The 20692-nt window shown below is 40.5% G+C and overlaps 3 protein-coding genes across 4 annotated transcripts in view; 1 reads left to right on the top strand and 2 right to left on the bottom strand.

The window, feature by feature from the left end:
• The window catches only part of LOC133538809 (neuronal acetylcholine receptor subunit beta-2-like), a 67691-nt gene extending 47782 nt beyond the window's left edge, over positions 1 to 19909 (bottom strand). The window contains exons 1-3 of one of the 2 annotated variants that reach the window (XM_061880614.1): positions 19378 to 19909; positions 19255 to 19309; positions 8892 to 9037 (exon numbers count right to left, since the gene is read on the bottom strand). In XM_061880614.1, the coding sequence (XP_061736598.1) occupies positions 8892 to 9037; positions 19255 to 19300 (192 nt within the window). In that variant the 5' untranslated portion in view covers positions 19301 to 19309; positions 19378 to 19909. Of the gene's footprint in view, positions 1 to 8891; positions 9038 to 19254 lie in introns of both variants that reach the window. The other variant, XM_061880615.1, reaches the window with a different exon arrangement.
• Positions 11951 to 20692, top strand: part of LOC133538811 (uncharacterized) — a 31319-nt gene continuing 22577 nt past the window's right edge. Inside the window, exons 1-2 of the mRNA XM_061880619.1 lie at positions 11951 to 12209; positions 12297 to 12314. The gene's annotated coding sequence lies outside the window, so the exon portion shown is untranslated. The remainder of the gene's footprint in view (positions 12210 to 12296; positions 12315 to 20692) is intronic.
• lg20h19orf53 (linkage group 20 C19orf53 homolog) overlaps positions 20059 to 20692 on the bottom strand; it is a 6988-nt gene continuing 6354 nt past the window's right edge. Inside the window, exon 3 of the mRNA XM_061880623.1 lies at positions 20059 to 20265. Coding sequence (XP_061736607.1) covers positions 20134 to 20265 — 132 coding nt within the window. The 3' untranslated portion in view covers positions 20059 to 20133. The remainder of the gene's footprint in view (positions 20266 to 20692) is intronic.

The following is a 20692-nucleotide window of genomic DNA, read 5'->3' as shown; positions in this document are numbered from 1 at the left end:
GCTCCTCACATCCTCACATTGTTTACAATCATGGCCACCAGCTTCGAGAGCGATTCGGACCGAGAATGCAACAATTTCCCCATTAATTTGAGCGAGGATGAAAACTTTGTGGATGAGGATAGTGAGAGTGAAGGACTAGAAAAAAAAAAAAAAAAAAAAGACAGGGTAATGGAAGCGGTTCAGATGTTATTAGACACATTTACCAGGATAATTCTAGAAAATCCCTTATCTGCTTATTGTGTTACTAGTGTTGTAGTGAGATTATACTGTCGTAACTGAAAGTCAGAGGGGTGTGGCCACGGGTGTGGTGACCGCCAGTGTCTCTGAGGGAAGCCACGCAGCAGCCTCTTTGCCAGGTGCACGAAGAAGGACGCAAGCTCCGCTCATGTCTACGGTACGAGCCGACTTATTACCACAATTTTCTCACCGAAACCGGCCGGTTGACATGTGGTCGGGAACAATGGTAAACAATAGTAAAGGTTTACCTTTGGGAATGTAAACAAGGAAACACCGGCTGTGTTTGTGTTGCTAAAGGCAGCTGCAATACACCACTTTCCACCTACATCGTTCTTCTTTGACGTCTCCATTATTAATTGAACAAATAGCAAAATATTCAGCAACACAGATGTCCATAATACTGTGTAATTATGCGAGTAAGGCAGACTACTTCTAGCTGGGATCAGGCTGGAAAGACATGTCCACTACAATCCGAGACGTCACGCGCACGCGTCATCATACTGACGTTTTCAACAGGATACTTCGCGCAAAATTTAAAATTGCAATTTAGTAAACTAAAAAGGCCGTATTGGCATGTGTTGCAATGTTAAGATTTCATCATTGATATATAAACTATCAGATTGCGTGGTTGGTAGTAGTGGGTTTCAGTAGGCCTTTAACTTTCTATATCAGAGCATTTCAATCGTTTGTATTTTATGGTAAAGCCTTCTAGTAGTTGAGGCAAAATATTGTGAGTGCATGAAAGCGTTTCAGCAGTGTGTGTGTGAGAGAATTGCAGTAGTATGTGGCTGAGAAGATTTCAGTAGTGTGTCTGAGAGGATTTCAGTAGTGTGTGTGAGAGAATTTCAGTAGTGTGTGTGAGAGAATTTCAGTAGTGTGAGTGAGAGAATTTAAGTAGTGTGAGTGAGAGAATTTAAGTAGTCTAGGAGAGAATTTATGTAGTATGTGTCTGAGAGGATTTCAGTAGTGTGTGTGAGAGGATTTCAGTAGTCTGTGAGAGAAAAACATTGCAGTGTTTATTTCAGAGCATTTCAGTAATGTGTGTAAGAGGTAGTTTCGAATAACATCCCTAACAGCTTCTCATACACAACACGCACTCATACACACTAATACTTTGAGAAAATAATGACCAATAAAATGAATAACTGATGTGAGAAGCGTGCAATCCTACAATATTCAGCCATGGAAGCACATTTAATCTCTTTACCAACTCGCGCTAACACACTCCAGTGAAAAGATTTGACAAAGCTGACGTCACTGCCCGCAAACTGCAAATCTTAGCGAACAAATACAGCTGAGCTAATCCTGCTCTGTCTCGCCGCTGATGTCTCATATTACAAACCCCGTTTCCATATGAGTTGGGAAATTGTGTTAAATGTAAATATAAACGGAATACAATGATTTGCAAATCCTTTTCAACCCATATTCAATTGAATACACTACAAAGACAAGATATTTGATGTTCAAACTCATAAACTTTATTTTTTTGGGCAAATAATAATTAACACGTGCCAAAGTAGTTGGGAAAGGGCATGTTCACCACTGTGTTGTATCACCTATTCTTTTAACAACACTCAATAAACGTTTAGGAACTGAGGAAACTAATTGTTGAAAAGTTAAAGTTAAAGTACCAATGACAGTCACACACACACTAGGTGTAGTGAAATGTGTCCTCTGCATTTGACCCGGGAATCATTTATGGTGATTTAACCCCCAATTCCAATCTTTGATGCTGAGTGCCAAGCAGGGAGGCAATGGGTCCCATATTTTTATAGTCTTTGGTATGACTCGGCCGAGGTTTGAACTAACAACCTACCGATTTCAGGGCGGACACTCTAACCACTAAGTAGGTTCTTTCTCATTCTTGTTTTATGTAGAGCTTCAGTCGTTCAACAGTCCACGGTCTCCGCTGTCGTATTTTACGCTTCATAATGCGCCACACATTTTCGAAGGGAGACAGGTCTGGACTGCAGGCGGGCCAGGAAAGTACCTGCACTTTTTTACTACGAAGCCACGCTGTTGTAACACGTGGCTTGGCATTGTCTTGCTAAAATAAGCAGGGGCGTCCATGATAACGTTGCTTGGATGACAACATATGTTGCTGCAAAACCTGTATGGACCTTTCAGCATTAATGGTGACTTCACAGATGTGTAAGTTACCCATGCCTTGGGCACTAATACACCCTCATACCATCACAGATGCTGGCTTTTGAACTTTGCGCCTATAACAATCCGAACGCTTATTTACCCCTTTGTTCTGGAGGACACCACGTCCTCTGTTTCCAAATATAATTCGAAATGTGGACTCGCCAGACCACAGAACACTTTTCCACTTTGCATCAGTCCATCTTAGATGAGCTCGGGCCCAGCGAAGCCGGCGGCGTTTCAGGGTGTTGTTGATAAATGGGTTTGGCTTTCCATAGTAGAGTTTTAACTTGCACTTAGAGATGTAGCGACCAACTGTAGTTACTGACAGTGGTTTTATGAAGTGTTCCTGAGCCCATGTGGTGATATCCTTTACACACTGATGTGGGATTTTGATGCAGTACCGCATGAGGGAATAAAGGTCCATAATATCATCGCTTATGTGCAGAGATTTCTCTAGATTCTCTGAACCTTTTGATTTTACGGACCGTAGATGGTAAAATCCCTAAATTCCTTGCAATAGCTCGTTGAGAAATGTTGTTCTAAAACTGTTCGACAATTTGCTTACAAAGTGGTGACCCTTGCCCCATCCTTGTTTGTGAATTACTTAGCATTTCATGGTAGCTGCTTTTATACCCAATCATGGCACCCAACTGTTCCCAATTAGCCTGCACACATGTAGGATGTTCCATATAAGTGTTTGATGAGCATTCCTCAACTTTATCAGTATTTATTGCCACCTTTCCCAACTTCTTTGTCACGTGTTGCTGGCATCAAATTGTAAAGTTAATGATAATTTGCAAAAAAAAATATTTATCAGTTTAAACATCAAATACGTTGTCTTTGTAGCATATTCAACTGAATATGAGTTGAAAATTATTTGCAAATCATTGTATTCCATTTATATTTCCATCTAACACAATTTCCCAACTCATATGGAAACAGGGTTTGTAAAAGGCACACACTCTGGTTTCATGAAATGTCTAAACTGCATATGCCAGGTATTAGATTTTTTTTTTTTTAGTAACGCAATAATTTCTACAGTTAGTAATTGAATACATTTATTTAAGAGTAATTCAATAACTTTTTTGGCCAAAGTCGTGAGTAGCTAAATCATAATTATTTGTTTTTATTATTTTCCAAACATAAATCATGAATATGCTAGAAGTTATTTTTAAACTGTAAATATGTATTTTATTAGTCATGTTTTATAACATACTGTATACTACGAAAAATATGAACGTGATAATTTAGTCAAATGTTATTTTCAAACGTTTTATTATTCATGGATGAATAATAAACATCATATGTTAGAGGAGTACAGTGTTGATTTTGAACTGCAAATATGTCTCTTAATATTGATGTTATGATACCATATATTTTGTACATCATGAATATGTTAGAAGAGTATAGTGTTATTTTTTCACTAGAAATATGTATTTGTATATTCATGTATGATAGCATGTAGTATATTTGATATTACCAGAAGCCGCTTTGCCCATGTGACATCCTTCACAGCAGACCAACCACAGAGCAGTGTTCCCTGTCCTGGCAGTTGATTGGCTCAGCAACATCGAGCTTCCTGTTTGCTACAGTTGACCTCTTATTGGCTCATCATTTTTGAATGCCAAGGTTCGATATGTTACATTTACATAATAGCATATTATTTTTTTCTGCTTGAAATATTTTGAATAGATTGTGTTCATACTGTACGATTATGAAGGCATGTGAAGAAATATTTTCATAAAATACTCCTCCTTTGTCGCTGTTATTAGGTTCCGGGCTAGATCTTGGTTAATTAATAATACATTTTTTATAGAGCATAAAATATTTTTGTGGCTTTCTGAATATGTTTTTTTTAAAACATTATGAGAGCCATCTAACCATGAAATACATTTTTTGTCTTGGCATGTTAAAAGTGTTGTGATACCAATATGTAGGTAAGAAGAAGTCTTTTTAATCCTGAACAAAGCAAAAAACGAAAAAAGATGGTGCCGCTAGGAAAGCGCATGAAGTGGTCTATCCTAACTTAGCATAGCATAATAAACTATACAACTGAAACGGAAGTAGTAGCATAAAGCATAAAGCTTAAAGCGTAAAGCATAAAGATTCTTTGAATCTCAGTAAAACTAAAATAATGCTATTTGGTAACAGTAGAAAAGAGCATCAATAGTCGGAGTAGATACTGGAAGGGTAAAAGAAACCAGATTTTTGGGAGCATTAATAGATGATAAAATGAACTGGAAATCTCATATACAAAACATACAACATAAAGTGGCAAAAAACATTTCAATAATGAATAAAGCAAAATACATCCTGGGCCAAAAATCACTTTATATTCTCTACTGCTTGATAGTGTTACCATATCTGAGATATTGTGCAGAAATATGGGGAAATAACTACAAATGTGCGCTACATTCGTTAATCGTGTTACAAAAAAGATTAATTAGAATAATACATAATGTTGGATATAGAGAACATTCAAACCCTTTATTTACTGAGTCAAAAATATTAAAGCTTGATGATTTGGTATAAAAAAAAAAATAATAATAAAAAAAAAATCTCCTCTCTGAGCTGCAACCTTATCGTGGTAGAGGAGTTTGCGTGTCCCAATGATCCTAGGAGCTATGTTGTCCGGGGGCATAAAGCCCCCTGGTAGGTTCTCCCAAGGCAAACAGGTTCTAGGTGAGGGATCAGACAAAGAGCAGCTCGAAGACCTTTATGAAGAAGAAAAATCATGGACCCAGATTTCCCTCGCCCGGACGCGGGTCACCGGGGCCCCCCTCTGGAGCCAGGCCCGGAGGTGGGGCACGATGGCGAGCGCCTGGTGGCCGGGCCTGTTCCCATGGGGCCCGGCCGGGCACAGCCCGAAGAGGCAACGTGGGTCACCCCTCCAATGGGCTCACCACCCATAGCAGGGGCCATAGAGGTCGGGTGCAATGTGAGCTGGGCGGCACCCGAAGGCAGGGCACTTGGCGGTCCGATCCTCGGCTACAGAAGCTAGCTCTTGGGACGTGGAACGTCACGTCACTGGGGGGGAAAGAGCCTGAGCTAGTGCGCGAAGTCGAGAAATTCCGGCTGGATGTAGTCGGACTCACTTCTACACACAGCAAGGGCTATGGAACCACTTCTCTCGAGAGGGATTGGACCCTCTTCCACTCTGGCGTTGCCGGCAGTGAGAGGCGGAGGGCTGGGGTGGCAATTCTTGTTTCCCCCCGGCTCAAAGCCTGTACGTTGGAGTTCAACCCGGTGGACGAAAGGGTAGCCTCCCTCCGCCTTCGGGTGGGGGGACGGGTCCTGACTGTTGTTTGTGCTTATGCACCAAACAGCAGTTCACAGTACCCACCCTTTTTGGGAACACTCGAGGGAGTACTGGAAAGTGCTCCCCCGGGTGATTCCCTTGTCCTACTGGGAGACTTCAACGCTCACGTTGGCAACGACAGTGAAACCTGGAGAGGCGTGATTGGGAAGAATGGCCGCCCGGATCTGAACCCGAGTGGTGTTTTGTTATTGGACTTTTGTGCTCGTCACGGTTTGTCCATAACAAACACCACGTTCAAACATAAGGGTGTCCATATGTGCACTTGGCACCAGGACACCCTAGGCCGCAGTTCCATGATCGACTTTGTAGTTGTGTCATCGGATTTGCGGCCTCATGTTTTGGACACTCGGGTGAAGAGAGGGGCGGCGCTTTCTACCGATCACCACCTGGTGGTGAGTTGGCTGCGATGGTGGGGGAGGATGCCGGACAGACCTGGGAGGCCCAAACGCATTGTGAGGGTCTGCTGGGAACGTCTGGCAGAGTCTCCTGTCAGACAAAGTTTCAATTCCCACCTCTGGAAGAACTTTGAACATGTCACGAGGGAGGTGCTGGACATTGAGTCCGAGTGGACCATGTTCCGCACCTCTATTGTCGAGGCGGCAGATCGGAGCTGTGGCCGCAAGGTAGTTGGTGCCTGTCGGGGCGGCAATCCTAAAACCCCTTGGTGGACACCAGCGGTGAGGGATGCCGTCAAGCTGAAGAAGGAGTCCTATCGGGTCCTTTTGGCTCCTAGGACTCCGGAGGCAGTGGACAGGTACCGACAGGCCAAGCGGTGTGCAGCTTCAGCGGTCGCGGAGGCAAAAACTCGGACATGGGAGGAGTTCGAGGAAGCCATGGAAAACGACTTCCGGACGGCTTCGAAGCGATTCTGGACCACCATACGCCGCCTCAGGAAGGGGAAGCAGTGCACTATCAACACCGTGTATGGTGCGGATGGTGTTCTGCTGACCTCAACTGCGGATGTTGTGGATAGGTGGAAGGAATACTTCGAAGACCTCCTCAATCCCACCAACACGTCTTCCTATGAGGAAGCAGTGCCTGGGGAATCTGTGGTGGACTCTCCTATTTCTGGGGCTGAGGTCGCTGAGGTAGTTAAAAAGCTCCTCGGTGGCAAGGCCCCAGGGGTGGACGAGATCCGCCCGGAGTTCCTTAAGGCTCTAGATGCTGTGGGGCTGTCTTGGTTGACAAGACTTTGCAGCATCGCGTGGACATCGGGGGCGGTACCTCTGGATTGGCAGACCGGGGTGGTGGTTCCTCTCTTTAAGAAGGGGGACCGGAGGGTGTGTTCCAACTATCGTGGGATCACACTCCTCAGCCTTCCCGGTAAGGTTTATTCAGGTGTACTGGAGAGGAGGCTACGTCGGATAGTCGAACCTCGGATTCAGGAGGAACAGTGTGGTTTTCGTCCTGGTCGTGGAACTGTGGACCAGCTCTATACTCTCGGCAGGGTTCTTGAGGGTGCATGGGAGTTTGCCCAACCAGTCTACATGTGCTTTGTGGACCCGGAGAAGGCATTCGACCGTGTCCCTCGGGAAGTCCTGTGGGGAGTGCTCAGAGAGTATGGGGTATCGGACTGTCTTATTGTGGCGGTCCGTTCCCTGTACGATCAGTGCCAGAGCTTGGTCCGCAGTAAGTCGAACACATTTCCAGTGAGGGTTGGACTCCGCCAAGGCTGTCCTTTGTCACCGATTCTGTTCATAACTTTTATGGACAGAATTTCTGGGCGCAGTCAAGGCGTTGAGGGGTTCCGGTTTGGTAACCGCAGGATTAGGTCTCTGCTTTTTGCAGATGATGTGGTCCTGATGGCTTCATCTGACCGGGATCTTCAGTTCTCGCTGGATCGGTTCGCAGCCGAGTGTGAAGTGACCGGAATGAGAATCAGCACCTCCAAGTCCGAGTCCATGGTTCTCGCCCGGAAAAGGGTGGAATGCCATCTCCGGGTTGGGGAGGAGACCCTGCCCCAAGTGGAGGAGTTCAAGTACCTAGGAGTCTTGTTCACGAGTGAGGGAAGAGTGGATCGTGAGATCGACAGGCGGATCGGTGCGGCGTCTTCAGTAATGCGGACGTTGTACCGATCCGTTGTGGTGAAGAAGGAGCTGAGCCGGAAGGCAAAGCTCTCAATTTACCGGTCGATCTACGTTCCCATCCTCACCTATGGTCATGAGCTTTGGGTCATGACCGAAAGGATAAGATCACGGGTACAAGCGGCCGAAATGAGTTTCCTCCGCCGTGTGGCGGGACACTCCCTAAGAGATAGGGTGAGAAGCTCTGCCATCCGGGAGGGACTCAAAGTAAAGCCGCTGCTCCTTCACATCGAGAGGAGCCAGATGAGGTGGTTCGGGCATCTGGTCATATTGTGTCATTCATCATTCTATTATGTTGTCAGAATTATTAAGAACTAATGGTAGAAAATTAATTATTACTACTATTACTACTTGTTCATTTACTGTTAATATCTGCTTACTTTCTCTTTAAACGTGTTCTATCTACACTTTTGTTAAAATGTAATCACTTATTGTTCTGTTTGGATGATCTACATTAGTTTTGGATGAAACCACAAATTTGGGTATCGATCAGATACAAAGTAGTTACAGGATCATACATTGGTCATATTGAAAGTCCTCATGTGTCCCAGCACGTATTTCCGGAGTTTATAAACATAACATACAAAAATAAAAAAATCGAAAACAGACATTATACTAAAAAATATTGATGTATTCATAATAGAATCGATTATATACGCTCCTGTACTTGGTATCATTACAGTGGATGTCAGGAGTAGATCCACCCATGGTGTTTGTTTACATTGTGACGCCAGTGAGCTATTGTATCCTCCTACAGTGTGTAGTGAAGCATGTTTAACTATTCCTCATCCTGCAGGGATGATACTTGTTAGAAACATACTTTATTTGTCACCACGGCGGCGAGGATTAGTGATTTACAAGTAGCTAAAACACTGTAGACAGCAGCTGGACGTTAGACATTAACAAGCGAGCCATGTCTTAAAGCCTCTCTTCCTGAGAGCATTTTAGTGTTATAACTTGTCTTCATTGTCAGTTTTTTTAATCCAAAATGCATCCCTTCTCCCTTTTCTGTCTGCTAATAAGTACTCTGTGATTGAGCGTTGCCGAACATGCTCCTCTGCTCGTAAAACCAGCAATGTCATGATTTAAAAAAAGATACTTACAACACTGATAAGTTGAGACAGAGAAACACGAATAGAAATGATGACCTGCTGACTCATATTGACTGCAGGTCTGATCAGTTTGTTGTAGCGCTGCGGACCCAACAAGTCGTTCACTAAACGCTCTTCTGCACTTTCTGCCCTGCTGCCTGCAACAACACACACAAAGACACATTAACTCACATTTTGCACACACATGAACACACGAGTAATGTACACACATCCATTTTTTACCATTTGTCCCTCTCATTAAATACACACATAAAACACAATACAAAAACATAAAACACAGGTTTACTCCACAGCTTTTCAATATTCAGAAGTAGATATAATAGCTATAATATCTAAACCGATACAGTACCAATTCCTAAAACCTGGGAATCAATGAATGAAAAGGTACTACACTTTGCATTACACTATGAAGTAATTCTGTTTTAATTTACGATTTACACAATGTGCCTGCTTCACTGGTTTTGGGTTTTCTATTTTGTCCCTTTATAATTTTCCATTCTGCTTTATTTTCCTGTATATATGATGACTTAACTTATGTTTAATTTTATGTAAATAGATGTCATGTCTCTTCCACATAGTTTTTTTTAATATCAATTAACACAATATTTATAGCCTGTCATCACACTGTAGAAATATCAGTAGTTTTGTATTTCTATTTATTCTTTACGTTTAATATATACGTGGTGAATTCAAGTAGCATTAGAAGTGTCTTCTTGCTAGATCTCAGGGTGTATTTAGGCTGTTTTAGCTAAAATAAATGTTTTATGAGCTATTTTTCTTATTTTAATAGCATTATATTGTTTATTAGCATTATACCATACCATACCAACTTTATTTATAAAGCCCTTTAGAAACAACCACAGTTGAAGAACAAAGGGCTGTACACCACACAGAAATAGAGGAAAGGACAGATTAAAAAAATAACATTTAAAACAGAAGTAAAAAACACATTGATAAAAGAAATACAAATTACCCCAAGAACTATTTGTTGGATAAAAAGCATTTAAAAAGTTAAAAAGAGTTAAAAAAGTTAAAAACAGTTTAAAGTCTCATGCTGGGTTAAAAGCCAGTGAATAAAAATAGGTTTGAAGAAGGGTCTTGAAAATAGCCAAAGGGGCCTGTCTCACATGGAGATGGAGATCGTTCCAGAGTTGGGGAACCGCAACAGAGAAGGCTCTGTCCCCTCTGAGCTTGCGCTTTGATTTGGGTACCTCCAGGATCAGCTGATCAGCTGACCTGAGGGACCGGGTGGGGCCAGAGAGGTGGAGCAGCTCAGAGAGATATGGTGGGGCAAGACCACCAAAGGATTTAGAAATGAGTAAGATAATTTTAAAATGAATTCTAAAAGACACAGGCAGCCAGTGGAGGGAGGCTAAAACAGGAGTAATGTGCTCTCTTTTTCTTGTGTTGGTTAGAAGTCGGGCAGCTGCATTTTGGACCAGCTGCAGACGTCAGACTTATTCCAAAATACAAAGAGTTACAGCAGGGGTAGGGAACCTATGGCTCTAGAGCCAGATGTGGCTCTTTTGATGACTACATATGGCTCTCAGATAATTATATTTATATAGCGCTTTTCTCTAGTGACTCAAAGCACTTTACAAAGTAACACCCAATATCTAAGTTACATTTAAACCAGTGTGGGTGGCACAGGGGGCAGGTGTGTAAAGTGTCTTGCCCAAGGACAGTGACTAGGATGGCGGAAGCGGGAATCGAACCTGGAACCCTCAGGTTGCTAGCACAGCCACTCTACCAACCGAGATATGCCAAGTAACCGTGTAATACTCTTCCATATCAGTAGGTGGCAGTCGGTAGCTAATTGCTTTGTAGATGTGGGATACAGCGGGAGGCAATGGTGCAGGTAAAAAGGTGTCTAATGCTTTAACCACGGGTAGGGAACCTATGGCTCTAGAGCCAGATGACTGCATATGGCTCTCAGATAAATCTTAGCTGACATTGCTTAACACGATAAGTAATGAATAATTCCGCTGGTAATCACAGTTTCAAAAATAACGTTCAAATTATAAAACATGCTCATGCATTTTAGTCCAACCATCCGTTTTCTACTGCACCTGTTCAAGATGTCGCATTAATGGTAAGAAGCATTATATGTATTATTGGTTAACTTTTATAATAATGTTGTTAAAAAGAATAAGAGCCTTATTATACTCTACAAATGATGGTCATACTTAAAAATGTACAAATTTAGTTGTATTCAGTGTTGAAAAATGTTATATGGCTCTTACGGAAATACATTGTGAAATATTTGGCTTTCATGGCTCTCTCAGCCAAAAAGGTTCCCGACCCCTGAGTTACAGTAATCCATCTGAGATGTGATAAAGGCATGGATTACTGTCTCTAACTGTTGCCTCGAAAGGTTTTTAACCTTGGGCAGCTGAGGTAAATAAATAAAAAAAAGCTGGCTTTCACCACTGTGCCAATCTGACGGTCCAACTTAAAATCACTGTTGGTGACCATGGGCTTAATAATACTTTAAGAAAAATAGATTGACTGATAAAACAAATGTAGGTATTTAAAGTTACAAAAAACTACTACAAAACCCAAAACCAGTAAAGTTGGCATGTTGTGTAAATCGTACATAAAAACAGAATACAATGATTTGCAAATCCTTTTCAACTTATATTCAATTGAATAAACTTCAAAGACAAGATATTTAATGTCCGAACTGAGAAGCATTTTTTATTGTCGTTGCAAATAATCATTAACTTAGAATTTAATAGCAGCAACATATTACAAAAAAGTTGGCACAGGAGCATTTTTACCACTGTTTTACATGGCCTTTCCTTTTAACAACACTCAGTAAACATGGTAACTAAGGAGACACATTTTTGAAGCTTTTCAGGTGGAATTATTTCCCATTCTTGCTTGATGTCAAGCTTAAGTTGTTAAACAACCTGGGGTCTCCGTATTGGCTTTTGTAGAGACTCTGATTAATTTTTCCGTGCTAACTTACCCGAGTGCTTCCGTCGGGTGAACGCTGCCGAGGAAGCGGAAACACAGAGGAATGCGATCCGGCCGACTGGTAAAAGTGAAAGCTTGGTTGGCATTGTATTCTGACACGGTGAAGATCTCTGCACTTCCCTGAGAGTACAGCGACTGTTTTGGTCGCTATTTGTCGCGGCAGGCACTTCGACTGGTCGGGTCTTGGTTGGTGCCAATTATCGGACAGCGGGAAGATCCCTGCGCACTGCGCCCTCTTTGCTCAACCCCCCTGGGGCTCAGGTGGCGTGTCCCTCGCTAACATTTGCCGCTGAGCTGGGCACCGCGCGTGGCTACAACAACGTCTACGAGGTGTGCACTCATGAATGCGAGATCCGTGATGAACAAGACTTTTGTTCTCCAGGACTTTTTCTCATCACACTCTACTGTTCTTGACAGAAACCTGGATTGGCACCGGTGAGTCTTCTGCTTTTTCAGAGCTATTGCCCCCAGACTGTACTTTCATTAACACGCCGAGAACGAGCGGTCGTGGCGGGGGTTTAGCTATTGTTTTAAAGGAAGGCGTTGATCACAAGATGATCATGGAGTGCTCTTTTCCCTCCTTTGAACTGAGCTGTTTCGAGCTGTGACAGACTGATCCAGTATTTTGTGCTGTAATCTACAGACCACCAAAGCACAACAAAGACTTTAACAACTTTTAGTTTCGTGCGGTACGACAAGATTTTAATCTACACGTTTTTGTCCTTCTAAACCCATGGCCGGAGAGTTTTTGGACTTGATTGAAGGTTTTAATTTGGCTCAGCATGTTACTGACCCAACACATGTACACGGATACACTCCAGACCTTGTACTGTCTTATGGTTTTAATGTTGACAATGTCGTTGTTGGTGATGCTGTGTTTTCCGATCATAGTCTTATGTTCAATTTAAGTTTGGACCCTGATGTAAAAAATCCCTGCCGTGTGCCGTAGGCGTGTTATTAGGTCTGACACTGCAGCCGCCTTTAATCCTTTGTTCACTGTGTCTATGCAGAGTATATCACACTCTGCAGACACTGAATAATTGATATGCTCTTTCATGTTCTGAGATTTTGGATAGAATAGCGCCTCTCAGAGCTATTCGTCCAAAGTCAAAACAGGAGCCGTGGCTCAATGACACCACGCGCACAGCTCGGCGTGAGTGGCTAAGGGCGGAGCGGAAGTGGAAAGGGGATCACTTGGAGGTTTCTTATCAAATTCTAAAAGAAAACTGTCGGAATTATCAAAGTGTGTTTAAAGCTGAAAAAACTAAATATTTGTCAGACTTAATTTCAAATAGTGTCAGCAAGCCACATGTTCTTTTTAAATTTATTATTTATGTTCTTAATCAGAAACCAGACACTTCACTGGAGATGACAAGTGAAACTTGTGAAAAATTTCTCTCCTTGGAGATGACAAGTGAAACTTGTGAAAAATGTATCTCCTTTTTTAACGACAAGGTTGCTACTATTTGGGCAAATCTTTCTCCTTCTCCATTGAGTTCAATGTGGGCAGTCGGTGCTCGGCTGTGTTTTTTCAGTTTGAGCCTGTGTCCATGCCTGAGCTTAAAGGAATAGTTGACAAACTAAAACCCTCGTCCTGTCCCACAGACCCAGTCCCCCCTCACTTTTTCTATATACCTATCGACTTGTCTGTTAAGGACATCATCAACAGCAGCTTAATTTCTGGCAGTGTCCTCTTTTTGTAAAGGAGCTGTTGTTGAGCCTTTGATCAAAAAAACAGGTCTTGATCCTACAAGTTTGTCAAATTATCGGCCCATTTCTAAATTACCCTTTCTGTCAAAAAATTTGGAGAAATGTGTTTTGGTGAAACTGCAGCCTTTTTTTTTTTTAGATGAAAATGGCACTTTAGATCCATTTCAGTCTGGATACAAAGCTTTGCACAGTACTGAATCTGCACTTTTAAAGGTTTTTAATGATTTGCTTTTAATGTCTGATTCTGGCAGCTCTGCAATTTTAGTGCTTTGAGATCTTACAGCTGCCTTTGACGCAGTCGACCACACAATTATTTTAGAGCGCCTGAGAGACTGTGTGGGCATTAGGGGGACTGCATTACAGTAGTTCAGATCCTACCTGTCAGAAAGGTCCTTCTCTGTCAGGCTGGGGGACGCCACCTCTTCTTCTGCTCCGCTTAACTATGGTGTCCCCCAGGGATCTATTCTAGGCCCCATCCTGTTCGCTTTTATATCTCCTCCCTCTTGGAGAGATTTTAGCTTTCTCGGTTCGGAAAGCTCTTGCTGCTGGAGGCTATGATTATAAACAATGTGAGGATGTGAGGAGCCCTACAACCAGTGATGTCACGCGCACATCGTCTGCTACTTCCGGTAAAGGCAAGCCTTTTTTATTAGCGACCAAAAGTTGCGAACTTTGTCGATGTTCTCTACTAAATCCTTTCGCGAAATTAATAAGTATGACACAGAATGGACCTGCTATCCCCGTTTAAATAAGAAAATCTCCTTTTAGTAGGCCTTTAAGACCCGTTTTTATTCTCTGGCTTTTAACACTACGTGAGTTGTGTGGTCCTCTGTTGCCCTCTGTGTTTTAAAATTTTAATTTCTCTTTCCCTATTTAATTGGTTTCACCCTTAAAAACGTTTTTTAATCATATTTATTTTATATGTATTTAGTTATCGTTATTTATCTTTATTTTTTGTTTTTATTCAGTCATTGGTGGAGCTCAGGATAGTATTTAAATGTTTTTAATATTGTTGTGCAGCACTTTGGAAACAATTTGTTGTTTAAATGTGCTATATAAATAAAGTGGATTGGATTGGATTAGGCTTCATCATGCACCACACATTTTCAATGCGAAACAGGTCTGGACTACAGGCAGGCCACTAACCCGCACTCATTTACTATGAAGCCACGCTGTTGCAACATATGTCGCTCCAAAACCTGTATGTACCTTTCAGCTTTAATGGTGCCTTCACAGATGTGTAAATTACCCTTGCCTTGGGCACTAATAGGATATATCCATACCATCACAGATGTTGGCTTTTGAGCTTTGCGCCTATAACAATCCGGATGGTGTTTTTCTTCTTTGTTCCGGAGAATACGACATCCACAGTTCCCCCCAAAAATTTGAAATGTGGACTCTTCACACCACAGAACACTTTAACATGGTAAACGGTACAGAACAGCAACATACAAACTCAACAGGTCTAGACTTTGTCCCTCTGGCAATCAAAGCACTTAACCACAGAAAACTACTTTAATAACCAGATGCAATAATAAGGAGTGCAATATTGGGATAGTGCAATACGGGGGGAGTGTAATGTGTGATCTCATAACCAACTGATATACCTGCGCACTGTTCACTGTCGCCACTGTATTGTCCAATGAATTGTATGCAATTTAATAACCAGATGCAATAATAAGGAGTGCAATATTGGGATAGTGCAATATGGCGGGAGTGTAATGTGATCTCATAACCAACTGATATACCTGCGCACTGTTCACTGTCGTCACTGTATTGTCGGATGAATTGTATACAAGTATGTATGTATGTATACAGTTGTGATCAAAATTATCCAACCCGCACACAAATTTGGTGTTTTAGCAAGTTGGACATTTATTCCGTATTTTGTTTATAGTCATATCAAATAAAGATGTGTCAAATAGACAAATGCAACTTAAATTGTAACACTGAATTTTACAAAATACCAAAAATGGACATTTTTCTTAATATCTCATTGACAAAATTATTCAACCCCCTAGTTACATGCATCTTTAGTACTTAGTAGAACACCCTTAGGCAGTAATTACATCCTTCAAACGTGATACATAACCAGACACAAGCTTCTTGCAACCATCTACAGGTATTTTAGCCCATTCCTCTTGGGCAAAGGCCTCCACTTCATTCATATTCTTGGGCTTGCGTGCTGCAACTGCCTTCTTCAAGTCCCACCACAGGTTTTCTATAGGATTTAGGTCTGGCGACTGTGAAGGCCACTCCAGAGTCTCCCAGCCCTTCTTCTGCAACCACTCTGATGTTGATTTGGATGTATGCTTGGGATCGTTGTCCTGTTGGAAGGTCCAACGTCTCCCAAGCCTCAGCTTCGTCACTGACTTCATGACATTTGCAGCTAATATATCCTGGTAGGAAATAGAATTCATAATGCCTTGAACGCGCTGTAGATTCCCGGTACCTGAAGCAGAGAAACAGCCCCAGAGCATGATTGACCCCCACCATGCTTAACAGTAGGTAAGGTGTTCTTCTCTTTGTAAGCTTAATTTTTTCTCCTCCTGACATAATGTTGATTCATAGGCCCAAAGGTTTCCACTTTTGTCTCATCACTCCATAGAACAGCTTCCCAAAACCTTTGGGGTTTGTCCAGATGATTTTTGGCATACTGGAGTCTGTTTTTCTTGTGCCTGGTAGTCAGAAGTGGGGTGCGCCTGGGAGTTCTGGCATGGAGGCCTTCATCTCGTAGTGCGCGCCTTATTGTCTGGGACGAAACCTGCGTTCCCCCTTCTGCTATGTCCTGTTGTAGTTCCTCAGCTGTTACCCAGGGGTTTTTCACCACTGTACGCTTCAAATACCGGACAGCATCCTCTTTCTACCACGCCCAGGTAGTGTTTCCACTGTGCCGTTAGCTTTAAACGTGCGAATTATGCTCCCAACTGTGTCTCTTGGAATGTGTAATGTCTTTGCTATTTTCTTATATCCATATCCTTTCTAATGAAGAGAAATTACCTCCTCTCTTGACTTCTTTGACCACTCCCTGGAGTTCACCATGTTGCAAATACACCATTGACCATCTACAAGAAGCTGAGCGTCACAGTCTTTTTCAATCAGTTTAATTGTTGCTCGTTATGGTTCTAATCACATCTACAGGTGTTTTCAACACCTGATTGAAAAGACCTTATTCAAATTCTGTTCTTAAGAGTTATGATCTTCAAGGGGTTGAATAATTTTGTCAATAAGAGAAATGTATGTTACAAAATATAATGTTGTAATTCAAGTTGCATTTGTCTATTTAATGCATCTTTATTTGATATGACTATAAACAAAATACGGAATAAATGTCCAACTTGCTAAAACACCAGAATTGTGTGGGGGTTGAATAATTTTGATCACAACTGTATATGTATGTAAAACGCTGTGTTTTGATGTCCAAGAAAAATTTCTCCTCGGAGACAATGAAGCTAAATATTATTATTATTTATACACTTTGCATCAGTCCATCTTAGATGAGCTTTGGCCCAGCAAAGCCGGAGGCATTTCTGGGTGTTGTTGATAAATACCTTTCACTTTGCATTATAGAGTTTTAACTTGCACTTACAGATGTAGCGACAAACTGTAGTTACTACTGACAGTGGTTTTCTGAAGTGTTTCTGAGCCTGATGTCGGTTTTTGATGCCTGAGGGATCGAAGGTCCGTAATATTGTTGTTTACATGCAGTGATTTCTCAAGCTCCTCTGAACCTTTTGATGATATTACGGACCGTAGATGGTGAAATCCCTAAATTCCTTGCAATGGCTTGTTGAGAAATGTTGTTCATAAACTGTTTTACAATTTGCTCACGCATTGTTCACAAAGTGGTGACCCTCGCCCCATCCTTGCTTGTGAATGACTGAGCATTTCACGGAAGCTGCTTTTATACCCAATCATGGCACCCACCTGTTTTCAAATAGCCTTTTCATCTGTGGGATGTTTGAAATGAGTGTTTGATGAGCATTCTTCAACTTTCTCAGTCTTTTTTGCTACTTGTCCCAGCTTTTTTGAAACATGTTACACGCATCCAATTCCAAATGAGCTAATATATACAAAAAATAGTTTTCAAACGTTAAGTATTTGTCTCTTCAGCCTATTCAATTGAATATACAGTAGGTTGAAAAGGATTTGCAAATCATTGTATTCTGTTTTTATTTACGATTTACACAACGTGCCAACTTCACTGGTTTTGTAGAAGACAGTATAATGCTAAAACAGTTTACAAACTTGTATTTAAGACAAAACCGCCTATTGACAATATAATACGTTTTAAAGAAGAACGTATAAACACTTTTATTGAAGACGTATTAAATACATTTTTATTTCAAGATAAAAAGTAGACAACATAAACATTGCATTCTGGCTCAGCTCTTTCTATATGAATATTCTAATTTCCTCATGACAAATATGTTTAGGTAAAATAATGTTATAATTTTTTAACAAAAAGTTATTTTGTAATATAAATGTGTTATTTATTGTAACAAAGTTATTTTATAACAAAGTTTTTATTTTGTAACAATTTGTAACAATGTTATTTTTTGTAACAAAATTTTACTATGGTAACAATATTATTGTACCATTGTGTTATTTTGAAACGAAAACATCTGACTTTATAACATAGCTATTATTTTGGAAGATAAAGGTAGCATTTTGTAACATACTTATTCGTTTCTAATATACACATTTAATTTTGTAACAAAGTTAATATTTTGTAACATGAAGTTAGTCTATAACAAAGTTATTATCTTGAATAAAGTGACTGTCCACATCTTATTTTGTAAGATAGTTAATGCTATTGTTAAATAATGTTGTATAATGTAATATATTTTGTAAGATAATGTTAATATGATTGTGACAGAGTGATAATAGGTTTAAAGTTAACGGGGCGTATCGTACTTGCTGACAGTAGGAAGAGGGCGGGGTTATATAATGCTTGCCTAGGGTTTAGCGCCCTTTCTCTGCAGTTGCGTCAGTATAGCAAACTCAGGTTAAATACTTTACGTTTTGTACATGAAAGATATGTAACGTCACATTACACAGAAATGTATTGTCATACTGTGACATACACAATAGCGTATTATGTAACATATCAATAATCATATTATTAAAATGTTACATTAAGCACAAAAATCTAATTTTTACAAACGTATTTAAGTATTTTTTTGATTTTGCAGTACTGAGTTATATTCACTATTCATATGCGACATACAGGTATTTATTTCAATACATTTAAGTGTATTTATCATAGGGTAAAAACTACATATGAATATTTATCGTAGTCTAAACATAAAACACAATTAATTATTAGAGTGTAAAAATGAGGCTCGGGATCTTTCTGTGTGGAGTTTGCATGTTCTCCCCGTGAATGCGTGGGTTCCCTCCGGGTACTCCGGCTTCCTCCCACCTCCAAAAACATGCACCTGGGGATAGGTTGATTGGCAACACTAAATTGGCCCTAGTGTCTGAATGTGAGTGTGAATGTTGTCTGTCTATCTGTGTTGGCCCTGCGATGAGGTGGCGACTTGTCCAGGGTGTACCCTGCCTTCCGCCCGATTGTAGCTGAGATTGGCGCCAGCGCCCCCCGCGACCCCGAAAGGGAATAAGCGGTAGAAAATGGATGGATATAAAAATGAGATCAACTTACTTGAGAAAAAGAACATGACAAGCAGATGAAGACTGATCTTCCTCATCCTCACAAACTAAAACAAGAATCAATTGTAAATAAAAATACAGACATCAACTTTGAAATGTAAGTGGAAGTGCTTACCTGTAATCTGGTTGTTTTGGTTATCTTTCAAAATGCATAAACAAGCTCATGAAGAAGCAGAACACGGAGTATGCTCGTCCACAATGTGTGTGTGTGTGTGTGTATGTGTGTGTGATGCTTGAGCAGTGGAGACTGTGCATGTGGACTCATGACGTCACACTTTTTTTGCACCCGCATGTATTTACAGTCATATTTATACACACAAAGTCAATATATTGCAACATTTTGTATTTATTATACGGTGTTACCGATCTATTGTAATTTAACAGTCAAATGTAATGTTAATCAGCAGTTTGTCACATATTCATTTTTCTTAAATGCTGTGATTAGGACGTCGGCAAAATGAATTAATCATGTTCTAAAAAAAAAAAAAAAACTTAAACTCATAATTTAATCGACATATTGTCAATTAAATAATTAAACATGTAAATGGAGGATAATCACATAACTATCGTTTTTTAAACAAAAATAAAATCACAATTAACAAACGTGGCAAGATGTTGTGATGAATTCTGACCACTGGGTGGCAATTAAACGTTATGAGCAGGAAACTGATGGTGAACTTATTTCAAAATGTTACAATATTTGACACAATTTTCATCATAAAGCATGCAACTCTTATATTGGAAAAAAAATCTGATGCAACCGACATTTCTAGAAACAAATTAGACTTAACAGTAGTTCATGTTTGAACAAAGTTTTTATGATGTGATGAAAATAACCAACATAGCATGCATCATTTTACACTTTTTAATATTATTTGGAGTTGCTTCCTGTCTTGGTTTTGACCTGTGAACCTTTGACCACATTCAGTGGCTTGTGAAGGGATAAACTCGCCTTCTGGGTCACTTCCTGTTCAATCTTGTTTCTGATGGCAACTTCCAGACCCTTTGGAGAAAAACATTTATATAAATATATTTCACAACCAACTGCTCTTGTGGGTGTTTGAATGTATAAAGAGTATCATAAACCATTTCTTAAGTACATACAAGGTGCACTTCAATTATAAAAAACTTTTAATTACATTATACATTTTTTATCTACTTCTTATATAAACCAGTGGTTCTCAACTCATATTATTGAATCACTTGTTTATTCTTCAACAAGTTTTTAGTACCTGGAGGTACTTGAAGGTATGCCAAGGGGTACGTGAGATTTTTTTTAAACTATTCTAAAAATATCAATAATTCAAAAATCCTTTATAAATATATTTATTGAATATTATTTCAACAAAATATGAATGTAAGTTCATAAACTGTGAAAAGAAAGGCAACAATGCAATATTCAGTGTTGACAGCTAGATTTTTTGTGGACA

Source organism: Nerophis ophidion, linkage group LG20, assembly GCF_033978795.1.
Source record: "Nerophis ophidion isolate RoL-2023_Sa linkage group LG20, RoL_Noph_v1.0, whole genome shotgun sequence".
Lineage (NCBI taxonomy): Eukaryota > Metazoa > Chordata > Actinopteri > Syngnathiformes > Syngnathidae > Nerophis > Nerophis ophidion.
The sequence above is the reverse complement of the archived record's forward strand: the minus strand, read 5'-3'. Positions and strand labels throughout refer to the sequence as shown.